We start from the raw sequence: 16,596 nt of genomic DNA, 5'->3' as shown, positions 1-16,596 counted from the left end.
CGTCATAATACCAAACTCATTTTGTAGGGCGATCAAAGCTATGCTATTTGTTCCAGACCACTTCATAGAGCTTTCGAAAAAAAAACAGATTTTAAAGAAATTTCTTTTTTCTTTTTTTCAACAACGCAAGTAAATATTAAAAAAAAGCTAGGTTCAGTAGGACATGGGTGTCAACAGGCAGCGCACAAAGGCAATGCACAGGGTGCATACTTCTGCTCACCTGCAATTAGCTAATCACATGTCCAGCGCCACATACGAGTCGATTATAACCCACCCTAGTCCGAGTAAACCCGACCCATCATTTCAATCCAGCCTACTCCCCGCGATGCTGCGCGGCGCGAGGAGAAAGCACACGGGACATCCGCCGGATTACAGTAATCCTACAGCCGCCGCGTGCCTGCGCGAATTTAGGGAGCGCGCGCAGGGAAACCGACGCGTCGGTGTAATAAATCAACGGACTGGCCGGCATCGTTCGCCGATTTCCATCTGTCAGGCAGCGGCGGCGCGGCGCGGAGGGGAGGTGAGTCACTTTCTAACATGTCTGTGTCATGGGGACGGGGACGGGTGTCGGGTCAGCGCTGCTGCGGCCGTGGGCCGCGGGATTACATGTGACCGTCCCGCTGCAAAACAAAAATAAATAGAAAAAAAAATCATTTATACCGTACAACCCCAAGGTAACGAGGTGAAAACACTGATGCGACATTATTATCGCGATGAACGGCCCCGGAATCGGGCGAACAATATAATTTGGGGGACCCGGTTGGTCCACAGTAGCCCTGTGTGAGAGCTGCGCCGCACGGTGACCCACTTGGCACGCGGAGCGCGCGGTTTGTTCATATTCAAGTCACAATGCAGCGCCACGGGGGGACTCGTCTGACCAAGTTGCAGCAGCACATGGGAACGCTTCGTTCCTCAAGTCGTCCTCCACTGGTTTGGTAACTCGGTAGGAGACTAAACGCTGTATTTTAAATTTGACCCATTTGCACCCCCCACCCCCACCCAAAACACACACACTCTCACGTTGTTTAGACCTACACAGAGAAACATACTGGTTCTTAAGTGGTTCTGCAAAGAACCATCACTACCTGAAGAACCATATTTGGGGGATGGTTGTTCTCGTACTTTATGTGGTTCTTCGAAGTACTGGAGAGTCTTCATTTTTACTGAAGTTATTTGGTGGCAGGTAATAGTGTGAAATTAGGCCTACAGCCAGCGCTCTCCTTAGCCTTGTATTACAGTAAAACACATCTCGTCATCATCTATTGATATGTATGTGTGGCACTGAACGCCTTCATCTACATTTTGTTGAAATTGCTGCTTGAATTTATACGGAGGGAAGGCAGTTGGACCCATATTTGATCTTAAAAAAATGCTGTATTTTTTTCCAAAATCATTGTTGCTCGTAGAACAGCAACATGGGCTCTCCCGGCTCGGGCAGGATTAGCCCAGTCATCTTGCCCCACATTCTGATATAATCGTATGCATCCTACCATCAGAGGGCAAAATTTAATCTCCCACATATTTTCCCATTTGTAAAGGTATCGGTAGCGGACACAGTTTCCTGCTGCCTATAGACTTCGTTTCACGTTTTACAGAGCCTTCTCCTTTACTGTAGCGCACAGCTGGTATGAGTGTCTTGTGATTTGGAAACAATGACCATGCTGCCTCGCTTTAGGGCTCCTGGCTTCTTCTCACCAATGGCCATTTCCTACAACGCATCAACCCGGAGATGGACTCAAGCTGGAGCTGAACTTTGTTGATGTAGTGCATCATCATCATCATCATCGTCATCACTGAACATTTGCAGGGTCCTCATTAATCATGTGGATGTGTGCAGATCAACGTTACTAAATTTTCCTCTCAGCGCCACACGTAAACCCACCTAGACAAGCTAAGCCTCGACAGCGAGCGCTCACTCGGCATTCCAGCTCCTCTGGCCAGAAACAAGATGTCTAAGTGTGAGCTCATCGAACTGAAGGACCTCAGCCTAAGTGATCGTATTGAGCTGGCGACCCCAAAGGCCCACACGGGCCCCCAACCCCACCCCTCAGAGCAACCCCGCCAGTACCATGTTGTCCGCCTGGTCGGAGACAGCGTCAGCGTCGAGGGACCCCTGGGTCACACGGGAGAGGCTGGCGAGGGTCACGACTTCCAGCCTTCCAGCCACACCAACCTCACGTGGTGTGACCTGTGTGGAGACTTCATCTGGGGTCTTTATAAGCAGAGTTTACACTGTGCCAGTAAGTACCTCCAAAACGGTTTTTGTTCAAGGGGTTTGGATATGTTTAGTTTAACTTGTGAGGGTATGGGTGGGGGTCGGTGTGTTTGTTGTGTGTGTAATGGGTTATATATAGCTTAAACATGGACTATACTGCTACTTGTAATTGTATACATACGTTTATTGGTGCAGCGATTGACCCAACAAAAAAGAAAGGTGATGACTGTGCATCATTGCATGACACAGAGCTAAGTGGATGTGCAGACGCTGCATGCTCCTTTAGCAGAACATGAAAACAGACATAATCAAATTGAAATACTGTTTACTTCAGTCAAGATTTCACGATATAGCTTTTTTAAATTCCTGCAAATGTCTGAACTTAACACCAGGTTAAAAGTGAAGTTGGGTTTTTACCTTGACAATAACCGCCTGTGTAACAGATAAAGCGTGGGCTGAGGAAGTTACAGCGGCCGTAGGATACGGAGCTGCTGATGTTTTTTCCACTCGGGCAGAAACTTTATCACAGAGTGAAACTATCGGCTCAGTAGGAAGCTCTGGGAAGCCTCCCGTGTTAACAGCATTGGGACTGCGAGGGCATGGGAATATTTTTTGTTCTCCTGGTTTGACTGCAGCCATGGCTGCGGTGTCTTTCAACCCAGATCTTTATTTAAACTTGGAGCACATCGAGGGAGGCGGCTCCTTTGCATCGCAGACGAGTAGAATGTGAAAGATATAAATGACCAAAAGGAGACAAAATGAGAATAAAAGTGGAAGAGTCAGAAACGTGGACCAGTTAAATGTGGATCAGTTAAATGAAGCATCTGCAGCAGCGATGGGGGCAGGTGATACAACCATAAACAGTCTTCACCAACCTCAAGTCCTTCGTGTTCATGTAGACTTGCAAACAAAATTTACTGTCGCCTCACAGCAAGAAGGTCCTGGGTTTGAACCCTGGGGTTGTCCAACCTTTGGGGGTCATCCCAGGTCCTTTCTGTGTGGAGTTTGCATGTTCTCCCCGTGTCTGTGGTGGGATTTCTCCGGGTGCTCCGGTTTCCCCCACCATCAAAAAGACATGCACATACTCCTGTCTGGGCCCCTGAGCAAGGCATGGCAAGAAGAACTGGAGTTGGTCCCCGGGTGCTGCACGGCGGCTGCCCACTGCTCCTACTACACAACTAGGATGGGTTAATTGCAGACTGGAATTCCCCCACGGGGATTAATAAAGTATATTTAAAAAATCAATCAATCAATCAATCAATCAAAAAGTCCCATCTCGCCCTGACATAGAATTACATTTTTTTGCATCTTGCTTACATAACATTCACAGTGTATTGGTAATGGTTTCAGCACGAGGACTATTTGCGATCCAAAATCAATAGCAGGAGGCTCTACACAACAGGAAGTCGATGCTCCACACTATTGAAACATGACCAACAATGCAAAATGTGGTGTTACATGTCTCTCTCTCCCTCTCTCGCTCCCCAGTTCTCTCAGTAATAATAATGATAGCGATAATTAATTATCGTAATTACTGGTAATAGAAGGCATCTCTTCCTCTCAGACTGCAGATATACCTGTCACTACCGCTGCCGGCCCTTCATCCAGCTGGACTGCAACAAAGACAGCGGTCTGTCTGCAGACCCGGTGGATTCCCCCGTCGACACCATAGAGACAGATACGAACGTGGTAAGCAACAGAAGGATGCTGACAACCAAGGAATAAATCCAGCAGATTATACGGGGGGGGGGGGGGAGAGACAGGCCGGTCTTCTTCCCAGGACTGCGTTTTTAACATTTGAGGGTAGAGAATATTGAACAGACTCAATCAAAATGTTATTAGCAAAAAGTGAACGCTACGCCCTTAAAAAACCCTCAAAATCAATTCTTTGAAAAACAGATGATGGAAAGTGTAAAGGAATGGCTGCAGATCTATAAAGCCTAGTTCTGCTAATAGGAATCAGAAACACTTTATTTGTCGTTTCATTTCATGCACATTAAATGAAATGAGACATCGTTTCCCCCAGCCCACAGCTGTGCAACGCAAAGACAAAAACACATATCCAAAACCTACAAGAACTACAAGAACACATACATCCAAAGTAACACATAAATCAAAACAAAAAAAATAAATAAATCACTGTCCAGGAGGAGGACACCAGCCAGGATGACTGTCGGAACTGCCAGTCTGCATGAGCTGGCAGTTAGCTTATCCTGCCCCACTTCTGTGTCCTGTCAGACCGCCCTCGGTGTTTCCTCTTCAGGTGCAGATCCGAGCAGGGCCATGGTCCCTGGGCCCACAGGACACAGCAGACCAAGTTCCCTCAGCCGATCTAACCGCTACCTCTCCCAGCCACACGCCTTCGACACACCTCCCCGCACTCCACACAACGACACTAAAAACACATAAGGCTAGGCAAGGCCGCCGCCAGACCGCCCTCGGTGTTATCGGAACTGCCGGTCTGCATGGGCTAGAAGTTAGCTTAGCCTGCACTGCTTCTGCGTCCTGTCAGACCACCCTTGGTGTTTCCTCTTCGGGCACAGCTCCAGGCAGGGCTGTGGTCCCTGGGCCTACAGAATGCAGCAGACCAAGCTCTCCCAGCCAAGCCAGCACCAGCTCTCCCAGCCATCAAACGTAGGCAAACTTAGACGCAGACCTGGACAGACACTGCATGGACGGTACTGGGTGAGGCCGCTGCAAACATGAATTAACAACGCCATCTATGTAATGTTGAGGGCCTCACATCTCCATCCATTATCCAAGCTGCTTATCCCAATTGGAGTCAGGGGATGCTGGAGTCTATCCCAGCAGTCATTGGGCAGCAGGCAGGGAGACACCCTGGACAGACCGCCAGTCCATCACACACACACACACACACACACACACACACACACACACACACACACACACACACACACACACACACACACACACACACACGCATTCACACCTAGGGACAATTTAGTACGGCCGATTCACCTGACCTACGTGTCTTTGGACTGTGGGAGGAAACCGAAGCACCCAGAGGAAACCCACGAAGACACGGGGAGAACATGCAAATTCCACACAGAGGACGACCTGGGATGACCCCCCAAGGTTGGACAACCCCGGGGTTCGAGCCCAGGACCTTCTTGCTGTGAGGCGACCACGCTAACCACTGTGCCACCGTGCCGCCCCTAAAGGGCCCCGAGCCAGATTTGAACCCAGGGTGCTGTGGTAAGGACTCAGTTTTATGCGGTACGCATGCTACCAGGTGAGCCACCAGGGCGCCGGTATTGTTCCAAACAGCCAAATTTCCATGAAGCACAAAATGCAAGATGAAGGAAAGTCTCTATTCTTCGCCACCAGTAGATGAAGTTTGTTAAGTGAAGCTGCAGCCCTACAGTGAAGTGGTGAAGTGTGGCGGCGGCAGCATAATGCTATGGGGCTGCTTTTCATCTGCAGGCACTGGGAACCTTGTTCAGCATTGAGGGAAGAATGGATGGAGCTAAACACGGGGCCTCACATCTGCCACCCATATTATTTTAATGAAAATGGGACTGATTGGTCATATCCATTTGTTTGGTCTGTGAGACTCTGACTGCTATCAGTACACAACCTCACTGTTGACCCACTGACCCTTTTTAGTCTTAACTGGGAGCACCAGGGGCCCTCTGTTTCTTCCTGAAGCACACACACACACACACACACACACACACACACACACACACACACACACACACACATACCATGTCACCCTATACTTGTGGGGACCCCTCATTGACTACATTCATTCCCTAGCCCTTAACCATCAAAACCACATGCGTAACCTTAATCTAACCTTAACCCTAAACCCAAGTCCTAACCCTAAAATAGACCCTTTCCCTCGTGGGGACTCATAAAATGTCCCCACAAAGTAGGTGGTTTTAGGTTTTTCAGTATAAAACCTGAGACACACACACACACACACACACACACACACACACACACACACACACACACACACACACACACACACACACACACACACACACACACACACACACTTTACTTCTTCTGTAATTCAATGTTTGTTAGGACCCCTCACTGACTACATTCACTCCCTAGCCCTTTACTCTAACTTTAACCTAATCCTAATCCTAACCTCAACCCTAAACCCTGAACCGAGGCCCTAACCCTAAAGTAGACCTTAAAGAAGTGAGGACTGGCCAAAATGTCCTCACTTTGCAAAATTGTCCACACTGTGATGGCTAAAACCCCCACAAGAATATTAGCACAAGAACACACAAACACAAACAAACACACACACCCCCTCCTCAGAGGGCAGATGGGGTCAGATTCAGCGTGCAGTGAGTGTCAGTGTGCCATATGTCCACAAGGAAGCTGATTTTACTGCCTCCCCGCCTGTCAAGCATCTGTACTGCAAGTCATTCATCAGGAGAAGAGCTATGGGGAAGAGGGGAAGTAGCCCAACAACTTCACAATAAGACAGCTGTTGTCGTTTCACAACCTGAAATAAATCTTGGGCAGTCACAGTCCACGAGCCAGCAAAGCTTATTAGATAATTAACTCAACACGCTCACCAATAAGATATATATTGGGTGAACCGCTGTACTCCCCAACTACGGCATCAACGTGAAGCGTTGCCATTGAAATATTGGGCTCGTCAGTGCCGCGTAAATAAACATTTAAACTGATCAGAGTGGGTTGTCCCTTCAGACACTTCCAAGTGAGACTTTACTGCCAGGGAGGGACAACGGGTATATCTCAATGGGGAGAGCCGTTTTGTTTTGTTTGAATGAGTTATCGCCGGGGAGAGGAGCGAAGAGAAGGAGCAGAGGACGGCTTCCTTCCAGGTTTACCACGGAGGGAAGCCGTTACTTTCTTCTGGCTCCGGGGATGATTCAGGGTCGGTGTTGTGTTAGCGATAAGAAACAGTAGAAGATAGCTGGTACTGGCCCCCCCGCCCCGACCTCTGAGAAGACCCGGGGCAGACTCTTCGCTCAGGATGACTCCAGCGCCTGTCTGCAACATCCTTTTACAGCATGGACGTTGTTTCCACACAACGCCGACGGGCCCCCGGTGAGGCCACGGCACGGCACGGCTAATCCTGCATGGCCGGCGAGCCGTTTTCACTTTCTGTTTGTGTGGCGGTGTTGAATCATGCATGTATTCACTTTTTTAGACTTTGGTTATACTAACGAGATTGTCATGTATTTCCTATTCTTGAACTTAACCTCTGAGCTAGTAGTTGTACTACAACCTCCCTATATCCATTATTTTCCCCTGTTTATTTCCATTTTCGCGCTTGTAAAATTTTAGTGTTTTTGCGTAATAGGAATTCCAAGGACTCCATCGGGGGGGATGATACACTGTTTGGGGATTTGATCCAGTGTTTTCTCAATTGCAAAAGAGATAGAAAACGATGATTTAATAGCCAACTTGATAGATCATGCATGAGAATGTGCAAATGGCTCAGCTTTAAAGATCATTTCTCAATTTATATCAGGTGATTCATTGTATCTGCAATCTATTCCAGGATGAGCAAATTGATTGGGGCAAACAAGAGCTGACTGCTGGTGAGATACAACAAAAGGTTAAGGAATATAATGCTCAAATCAACTCCAATCTCTACATGGTAAATGTAAGTCGACATTAAACTGGTCACTTTTTTGACTTGCATGCACAACATTGATATTTGAGTTGGAAGTTTTGCAGCATGAATACGAAGTAGACCATGGTCATATCGCACAATCAGTACAATCTTATGATCTCTGTCCTCCTGGCAGAATAAGGACGGCTCGTACACCGGTTTCATCAAGGTCCAGTTTCAGCTGGCCCGACCCATCTCTCTCCCGCCACCTGCGAAGCTTTCTTTTACGAATGAAGGAGGCCAACAGGAGGGTAGAATGAGACGTCGTACATCTTTCTACCTCCCCAAGGACACCGCCAAGCACTTGCACATAAGCTCCTGCACACGGGCACGAGAGGTCATAGAGGCGCTGCTCAAAAAGTTCACCGTCGTGGACAACCCGGCCAAGTTTGCTCTGTTTGAGCGCACTGAACGACACGGGCAAGGTGAAGCCATGTATGAATGTGGTGACAACACGATTGGTTGAATGTTGTAGGTATACTGTAAATGTAACGTAATACTAGATGAGGGAGTGAAACTGAAGACTAACTGAGCTGTTAGTCTCGACTGAATGCCAAGTGACATTCTACTTTCCTGTTTTCTTTCTCCTTCTCCAGCATACCTTCGAAAAATGTCTGACGATGAGTGTCCCCTTCACCTGCGTCTGTGTGCTGGCCCCAGTGAAAAAGTCCTGAGCCTGGTTTTGAAAGAGAATGAAACGGGGGATGTTAATGTAAGTTAGCATTTTTAAATTGCGGCACGGTGGCACAGTGGTTAGCGCTGTCACCTCACAGCAAGAAGGGCCTGGTTTCGAACCCTGGGGTTGTCCAACCTTGGGGGTCATCCCAGGTCATCCTCTGTGTGTAGTTTGCATGTTCTCCCCGTGTCTGCGGTGGGGTTTCTCCGGGTGCTCCGGTGTCCCCCACCATCAAAAAGACATGCATGTTAGGGTTAATACTCCTGCCTGTGCCCTTGACCGAGGCATGGCAAGACGAACTGGAGTTGGTCCCCGGGTGCTGCACGGCGGCTGGTCACTGCTCCTAGCTACACAGCTAGGATGGGTTAAATGCAGAGCATAATTTCCCCACAGGGATCAATAAAGTATCTAAAAATAAAAACCCTTGCTTCAGAAATTCAGCTCATACTCTAGTTTGTGTGTATATGTGTTTCACTAGGGACAAGTAAAGCCCTTTTAAAACAGTAATTTTTTTTTTTTTTCCTACAGTGGGATGCGTTTAGCCTTCCTGAGTTGTGCAACTTTCTGCGAATCCTTCAGCGTGAGGAAGAGGAGCATGTCCGGCAGATAGTGAAGCGCTATTCTCTAGCCAGGGACAAGATGAAGCAGGCCATGGCAAAGATCACTACATCTGGTTAATTTTGTCTGTGAACTGCATCCTGAGAGATTCGACTGGCTCACCTACGTAAAGATCTGGGCACGGCCTTCAGCAGCTTTTAACGGGGATTACTGAGTCAATGAAAAACAACACAAGGAAAGGAAGGAAGGGGGGAGATCAGACACAGGCCTTCTTAGCATCTGAAAATCATCTGTACTGTTCAACTTTGTCCAAAGGTTCATAAATGTGTAGGCCTGCGTCCTTTTGCGTGTAGAATGTCACTATTGTAAAGAATTGGATGGTGATCAAATTGTGGAGATCTGGCGATTGCTGGACTTACATGTATGAAGTGACCTCTGGGGAAAAACGTTCTGCTGTACCTGGCTATTTATAGTTACACAGTCAATGGTCTTGAGTCTTGCTGGTCATTGATGAGGTGATATTTAGATTTAGATCTTATGTCACATTTTTTTGCGAGGTTTGTACAGCTTTTGTTAAGTCCAACTTAACTTGTGGCACTTTAATTAACCTACGAAACGAGTTGGAAATAGTGAAAACACTGAATACCGTGTTTATATTGTGAAGATCTAATGAACTAAGAATAAATCACTGGTCAGTTGCAGGAGTTGTCTTGGGGATTTTCAATCTTATATCGAGTAGTGAAAGTTCGTTTTAGTGTGAACTCCGCCAGTAGAGACACTGACAGGCATTGCACACTAAGAGGAGAGGGTGCTAAAACTATTCCGGCATAAGGTCCCTTAGATCAGTGGTTCTCAACCTTTTTGGGGTCCTGGACCCCCTGCGTATTTTTTATCTACCCTGAGGACCCCTCCACCTGATCTTGGGGGAGGGGGTTGCAATTTGATAGAAACAGTAGAAACTGCATTTTAAATTGCATTATAGCATTTATTCACTCTTTGGGGCAAAAATAAGAGCTTTCAGTTGTAACTTAGATATAGTTAACAAAACAGAATTCTTATGCAGTAACTTTCAGATATATGTAACAAAACAGAATATGTATTCAGTAACTTTCAAATATATGTAACAACAGCATTTTTATGCAGTAACCTTTAACAATGCAAACGGGAGCGAGATCTCTTATTAAAATACAATAAATTACACTTGTGAAACAGATGTAATTAGAGAAAAAAGTCCTGGTACCCTTTATAGTTTAGGTAGATAAAGGTCTCAGTCACATTTGAGTAAAATAATCCTATTTCTATAAATGTCATAGGATCTTTTTTTTAAAGATATTTTATTTTCACGGACCCCTTGCAATTACACAACGGACCACTAGGGGTCCGCGGACCCCCGGTTGAGAAACACTGCCTTAGATCTACATACAGTCTATCAACGACCAGAAGAGAGAGAGAGAAAATCAAGCGCAGGTAATATTTTCAGTACATTTCCTTTGTTACAATAGGGTTGATTAAGCGATTATGTTAATTGGACGTACATTTGCACACTAATGACAATTTCGCGTACTTTCACTCCAGTCCATGCGGGGGCAGTAAGACAACATAAAACCGTTTGCCAGTCACGGTCGAGGAAGAACCCATCCAGACAGCATTAGGTTGGTTAGCTTAGGTCTGTGTCCCCCCCCCCCTCCCTCAGATGTCCTTATAGGTACTTTTTAGTGAGACAGCTAATTCTCCATTTGTCAAAACACGGCAGCGCCAGAGATTATTGTTGATTTGATTCGGGTACGCAGGAACACAGAGCAGGCGGAAGGCCTCTTTGGGTACGTCCTCATCCAGGCTGGCTGCCACTAATGTTAAGGATCTAGCTCTCTCCAATGAGAAACGTCAGTTAGCATTAGCCTTGTTAGCCAGGGGTGGGACACAAACACCAACCTGGCTAACGCTAGTTTAAAAAAAAATGGCATGAAGGCAGCGGCGATGTGCTCTATTCTCACCCAACTGTAACGCCAGCAGCCAAGTGAGCTGGTGGGGAAGTGTACGAGCCTTGACGTTTGGTCAGCTAGTGAACGCTTATATGACGAACTGTGCATGCTTGAGCACTGGGAACATAGCTAGAACGAGCTGTTGGCTAACCAGCTAGCTTAATTGTACTCGAAAACGTCTAACCGTTTGAACCGGGCTAGCATAGCCTCGCCGATAGTTGAAGACAATGAAATGATCGTGTCCTCAGAAGTAATCGAATGGAAGTATTTACTGGAAGTATTTCCTCGGGCAAGGTTTGCAGGCATGTAGCTGCACGACGTTACAGCACATTGAAGTAATGTCATGGTCCAAGGTTGCTAGCCAGCTAACTTGAGCAAAGGGCATTACAGGATCCTTTCCTAGCATTTTTACCTCCAAGCGTCTAGACTGATCTTCCCAGAACAGCTCCCAACAGGCTTTAAACAATGTGCAGAGAGCAGATGACAGACTGGTATTAGCCCCTCATGTATAGGTAGTACAATATAGTTTTAGTAATCCAAAGGGAAAGTGTATGGTCATAATTTGTTGTTTATTTAATATTCACGTTTAAAGTCTATGATTTGCACATTAGTGACTGCAATAACATTGTCCTGTTCTGCTGCTTAAATGTCAAAACACATCCGACATGTATTGAAATGTTAAGCTATGAATGCATCCACAAACGAATTTCAGATTTTATGTTTGATTCCTGATAAAATGACTGGTCAAAGCTCTCTTTTTGTTTTCATAGGTGTCCCGTTTCAGAGTTGTGATTTCATGTGCAGTAAAGCTACAACACTAATGACTGTGCTGCTACCAAGAAAATAATGTGCCACTGTTGAAGATGGGAGGTAGTGGCTCCAAATCCAAAGGATATTGGCCTTTTAGTGGCTCAGGTAGTGGTGAGGATCCAGCCAAAGACGGAAATGAGCAGTCGTTGACAAGACTTCGAAGTTTCAGAAATTCAACACCTTTTGTGTTTACTAGACGAAGGTAAATATAGTCTTGGCTTTAGGTTTCATGAAGCAAACTTTTTCCACTGGAGTTGCATTGCAGTGGTGGTGCAAGTCTTGTAGGGGCCGTTATGCCGGATAACAAATTGAAAGTGCTTGAAAAGCGAAACTCTTAAAAATATTAAGAATTGGTGTTTTTAGCTTTAATTTGTTGGTTGTCTTTTTCATCCACATTTTCAATGAAATGTGACACTGTGCTGAGATTGTTTAAAGTTCTGTGGTTTGACTGTTTGCCTCAGGATCAAGTGTCTGCAGGTCAAATATCTGCAAGTCAAATTATAACAGAATTCTAGTGGAAAAATTTTCAGAAAACCTCACATATTTAAAGAAAAAGGTTTCAGAAAACGTCACTGATTTTAAAAAAAAGTTTTTGTAACTTCTGGTATTTATTTAAGTCCACAGTAAAAGCTCTGCATTATTCACTGTGTATACCTAGCATCTCTGGTTTAAGGCCAGCAAGAACTGCTGCAGAAACAGAGCAGCGAGTCAAATGACCCAAGTCAGTGCCTCCTGTAATGCACAGGAAGCGCCAGCTGATGCCTTTCAATTATGAAAGGCGCTGTATTTAGCACTGCTCTGCAAAACCAGCAAAAACCTTTTTTTTCCCTCTATAGAAGATACATGTCTGTAGAGCCTCAATGCCTGGGAATAGAACATTAGTGCGAAATTTCAGCTGGTCGGGTAAATGTGTGACTCAAGGCTAGACGCCACCAGTGTAGGGGTTTTATAATGAAATGACTTGTGTCAGCTGGCGTTGGTGTTTTGAGGCCTTTACTGTCTGTATCATACAAATCACTTCTTTTCTTTTTTCTTTTTGTCTGCTGTAGCTCATTGTACTTCGATGAGGATGGCGACTTGGCCCACGAGTTCTATGAAGAGACAATTGTGACCAAGAATGGACGTAAAAGAGCCAAGCTGAAAAGGATTCAGAAAAACTTAATACCTCAGGTATTAATGACGTTGCCTTTCTTCCCCAACACATTTCTCTTAATATTTTTCAGTCTGAGTAAGTTGTGCTTTTCTGTTCATACAGGGAATTATAAAGCTGGATCACCCCTGCATCCATGTAGATTTTCCCGTTGTCATCTGTGAAGTTTGATGACATCCGAGGAGAATCCTGAAACTAGCTACCGTGTCAACTCCGTCCAGTGGTTTCCTCTAGAGGTGGAAGCCACAATCCTCCTACAAAACACTATGATCTCCTCTTGAAACTTCTGATGCGCTTATGTGGACAGAGCGATTCACCGTTTGTCGAGCCTCTGCTTGTGAGCTGTGTTCAGGACTGTGCTTGTGAGGTCACTACTGGGGAACGACGATCCATGAAAAACACAGAACACTAGAAAGGTGTAAAAAAAATGTCTGACTTGGCGATACATAGTTGGTTTACAGCGCACGTTCTGCGTGCCTAGGATATGGTATGAGTCGGGGCAAAGTCGTGATTGGATTACTGCTTCGTTTTCTGGTATGGTTTAACGTTCACAGATAAAAGGAGAATGTAAAGAAGTTCCTTTGCAACCATGGGCAGTAAATTGATTTGTGGTCCTTAAATTGGGGTTGTAAAGGCTGGATTTGCATTCATACTGAGCAGTAAGAGGAAAAGTAATAGCTGATGATTTTTGTTTTTTTTTGTTTTTGTTTTTTTTAGTTCTTCACAACTAATGACTGGGAATCGATATTTTATTCATCCCCGAGGGGAAATTGGGTATTCCTGGATCATCCGCAGTGTATCCCGAGTTTATCAGAATAGAAAGGTTTAAACGCACATTGTATGTGTACAATACCCTCATGGCTTGCTTCAATATCAGTCATGCATGAAACTGGATTTGTTCATCAAAAAAATGTCCCCATGGAGTTGACAATCTTTGGCCAATAAGATCTTAAGTGGTTTAATGTGATAATTGTTGCGTCAGATAGGCTGGCTTGAGCTACAATGGTGTGACCAGACCTCCGCGCTACACGTATATAATAGTAATGGGTCAAATAAGAAATCCTGAATTTCGTTGCTGTTTTGACACACTGTTTCACTTTTAATTTATTATACATGTTAAAACTCTTATTATTTTTAAGTACAGTTTGAGACAGCGAAATGTGTCGTGGTCTTTTTTCCCCCCCACCCACCATACAAGTGTTCATTTGTAAATCTGCTCAAGACTTGAGGTCTGAGGAAGTTGAGGATAGTGTTTTGTAACCGCTGTTTGTGTTAACATGCTAACATGAGACACAAGCAGGAAAACTGCTGGTGCTCTGCGTCGGGGGGGGGGGGGGTCACTGCGCACAAGGACCTGCCACAAATCTGCTGTTCGGGGCCGAGCTGCCCTGTGTGGAAAGACTCTGGTTACCCCAGAGATTTTCTTTTGGGCTGTAAACATGTCTGTTACAATTTTTCAAAACGGGAAGTTGGAGCAAAAGGGAGACAGACCAACACAGAGGGGACATTTCGTCCGGGCGGGGGTTGGCATTAGGTTAAATTTAGGGCCGGCCAGGATGGGAGTTAAGGGTTTTTCCCCCTTCCCCCCTTTTTCTCCCATATTGTATCCGGCCAATTACCCCACTCTTCCGAGCCATCCTGGTCGCTGCTGCACCCCCTCTACCGATCCGGGGAGGGCTGCAGACTACCACATGTCTCCTCCCATACATGTGGAGTCACCAGCCGCTTCTTTTAACCTGACAGTGAGGAGTTTCACCAGGGGGATGTAGCACATGGGAGGATCACGCTATTCCCCCCATTCCCCCCTTCCCCCTGAACAGGCGCCCCGACCGACCAGATGAGGTGCTAGTGCAGCGACCGGGACTCGTACCCACATCCGGCTTCCCTCCCGCAGACACGGCCCATTGTGTCTGTAGAGACGGCCGACCAAGCCGGAGGTAACACGGGGACTTGAACCGGAGAGCCATGTGTTGGTAGGCAACGGAATAGACCACTACGCTACCCGGACGCCCGGGGGGTTAAGGTTAAAGTTTAAAACAATAAGGCGGGAAGTGGTCATGGTGGCATCATCAGGGTGAAATGGCATACAGATAAGGGCGGCACGGTGGCCCAGTGGTTAGCACTGTTGCCTCACAGCAAGAAGGTCCTGGGTTCGAACCCCAAGCCGTCCCAGGTCCTTTCTGTGTGGAGTTTGCATGTCCTCCCCGTGTCCGCGTGGGTTTGCTCCGGTTTCCCCCACCATCAAAAAGACATGCATGTTAGGGTTAATTTTCCTGCCTGTGCCCCTGAGCAAGGCAATGGAAAGAAGAACTGGAGTTGGTCCCCGGGTGCTTTCTTTCTAAATAAGGGAGACCCCAGCATGGAGGGGTCAGACAGGAAAAGGAACTTAGCTGTCGACAGGGGACAGGACCAAACCCAAACAGCGTTCAACATATCAGCAGAACATCTAGCTGAGGACTGTTTGGGTTTGCATTGTCAAGGTTTAGTCCTGAAGCCCGTTTCCAAATACACTTCATTAAACTTAATATACTTTCACTACCTGCTTATATTCGAGGTACCAGATGTTTTGAGAAAGATTTAAAAACTTGATTATACTGACATCATGCCTCTCTTGCCGCTCTGGGCAGGGGTGTGTTTTAGTTGGAGCAAATAATATGTGGGACATGACAACAGATGCTGCTATTGTGCGGTGGTGTTTTAGATTGATATTCAGTTATTACTGTTTCACTGTGGTGGCGCAGTGGTTAGCGCGGTCGCCTCACAGCAAGAAGGTCCTGGGTTCGAGCCCCGGGGTAGTCCACCCTTGGTGGGTCATCCCGGGTCGTCCTCTGTGTGGAGTTTGCATGTTCTCCCCGTGTCTGCGTGGGTTTCCTCCGGGGGCTCCGGTTTCCTCCCGCAGTCCAAAGACATGTAGGTCAGGCCCTGTGTGATGGCCTGGCGGCCTGTCCAGGGTGTCTCCCCGCCTGCCGCCCAGTGGCTGCTGGGATAGGCTGCAGCATCCCCGCGATGAGAGCAGGATAAGCGGTTCGGATAATTGATGGATGGATGTTTCCCTGTCCTCCCGTCATCCATTCAGGTGTAGCATTAAAACCACAGTCTGCACTTTCTTTCACTTCAAACACATTTTAGAAATAAGTAGATGTTACATTGAAGAATTAGCCTTGATAAAATACTTCGAAGGAAAAAGCACATTTGCAAATTGAGTTACCTTCTCTTTTTTTGTGCCCGCTGCAACTGAGATGCTGAAGCGGTCTGTCTCGGCCGGAGCCGCCCTGGTTTGTGTTGCTCCCAGCTGAGGGATTTTCCTTTTTTTCCTTGTTTAAATTTGGAATCCGGACCCCCCCCCCCCATATCATAAAAACCAAAATCACATTTCAAAGTAATTAAAAAGTGATGGAGTGCCTCCCACCCACCCACACCTGTTGACAGACGGTTGTAAACCGAAGACCTGCTGAACAGTAAACACTGGTCCAGAAGGTCTCCCCGGGCAGCTCCCTGCCGTGGGGTGGACACCAGACAGGAGTTCACCACCACAGCTGTGAGGGACCGGCCGCAGAGGACAGACAAGCCTGT

The 16,596-nt window shown here is 46.5% G+C and overlaps 2 protein-coding genes across 3 annotated transcripts; both read left to right on the top strand.

Moving 5' to 3' along the window:
- The first annotated feature begins 876 nt into the window (after positions 1–876).
- rassf1 (Ras association domain family member 1) lies at positions 877–9,201 on the top strand. Its single transcript, XM_056275076.1, has 7 exons — positions 877–887; positions 1,942–2,240; positions 3,780–3,904; positions 7,734–7,838; positions 7,984–8,272; positions 8,444–8,559; positions 9,052–9,201. The coding sequence occupies exons 2-7, from the start codon at positions 1,949–1,951 to the stop codon at positions 9,199–9,201; spliced, it is 1,077 nt and encodes a 358-aa protein (XP_056131051.1). The 5' UTR covers positions 877–887; positions 1,942–1,948.
- A 1,575-nt stretch (positions 9,202–10,776) lies between these two features.
- Positions 10,777–14,174, top strand: tusc2b (tumor suppressor 2, mitochondrial calcium regulator b). 2 transcript variants are annotated; one of them, XM_056274645.1, is made up of 4 exons: positions 10,777–10,901; positions 11,834–12,075; positions 12,923–13,043; positions 13,129–14,174. In XM_056274645.1, exons 2-4 carry the CDS (start codon positions 11,927–11,929, stop codon positions 13,192–13,194), a joined length of 336 nt encoding a protein of 111 aa, XP_056130620.1. In that variant the 5' UTR covers positions 10,777–10,901; positions 11,834–11,926; the 3' UTR covers positions 13,195–14,174. The 2 variants fall into 2 exon arrangements, with proteins under 2 accessions (XP_056130620.1, XP_056130621.1); XM_056274646.1 differs by lacking the exon at positions 10,777–10,901 and adding an exon at positions 11,441–11,575.
- The last annotated feature ends 2,422 nt before the right edge of the window (positions 14,175–16,596 follow it).

The sequence above is a fragment of the Lampris incognitus genome, chromosome 2 (genome assembly GCF_029633865.1).
Source record: "Lampris incognitus isolate fLamInc1 chromosome 2, fLamInc1.hap2, whole genome shotgun sequence".
NCBI classification, from domain to species: Eukaryota; Metazoa; Chordata; class Actinopteri; order Lampriformes; family Lampridae; genus Lampris; species Lampris incognitus.
Note: the sequence above shows the minus strand (reverse complement) of the source record. Positions and strands in the feature narration are given on the sequence as shown.

Excerpts from the sequence above, each read along its gene's own strand:
- rassf1 (XM_056275076.1), top strand. The coding sequence starts at position 1,949 with ATGTCTAAGTGTGAGCTCATCGAACTGAAGGACCTCAGCCTAAGTGAT. Across the intron at positions 2,241-3,779 it reads GCAGAGTTTACACTGTGCCA|ACTGCAGATATACCTGTCAC; the intron begins GTAAGTACCTCC and ends TCTTCCTCTCAG. Across the intron at positions 8,273-8,443 it reads CACTGAACGACACGGGCAAG|CATACCTTCGAAAAATGTCT; the intron begins GTGAAGCCATGT and ends CTCCTTCTCCAG.
- tusc2b (XM_056274645.1), top strand. The coding sequence starts at position 11,927 with ATGGGAGGTAGTGGCTCCAAATCCAAAGGATATTGGCCTTTTAGTGGC. Across the intron at positions 12,076-12,922 it reads TTTGTGTTTACTAGACGAAG|CTCATTGTACTTCGATGAGG; the intron begins GTAAATATAGTC and ends TGTCTGCTGTAG. Across the intron at positions 13,044-13,128 it reads AGAAAAACTTAATACCTCAG|GGAATTATAAAGCTGGATCA; the intron begins GTATTAATGACG and ends CTGTTCATACAG.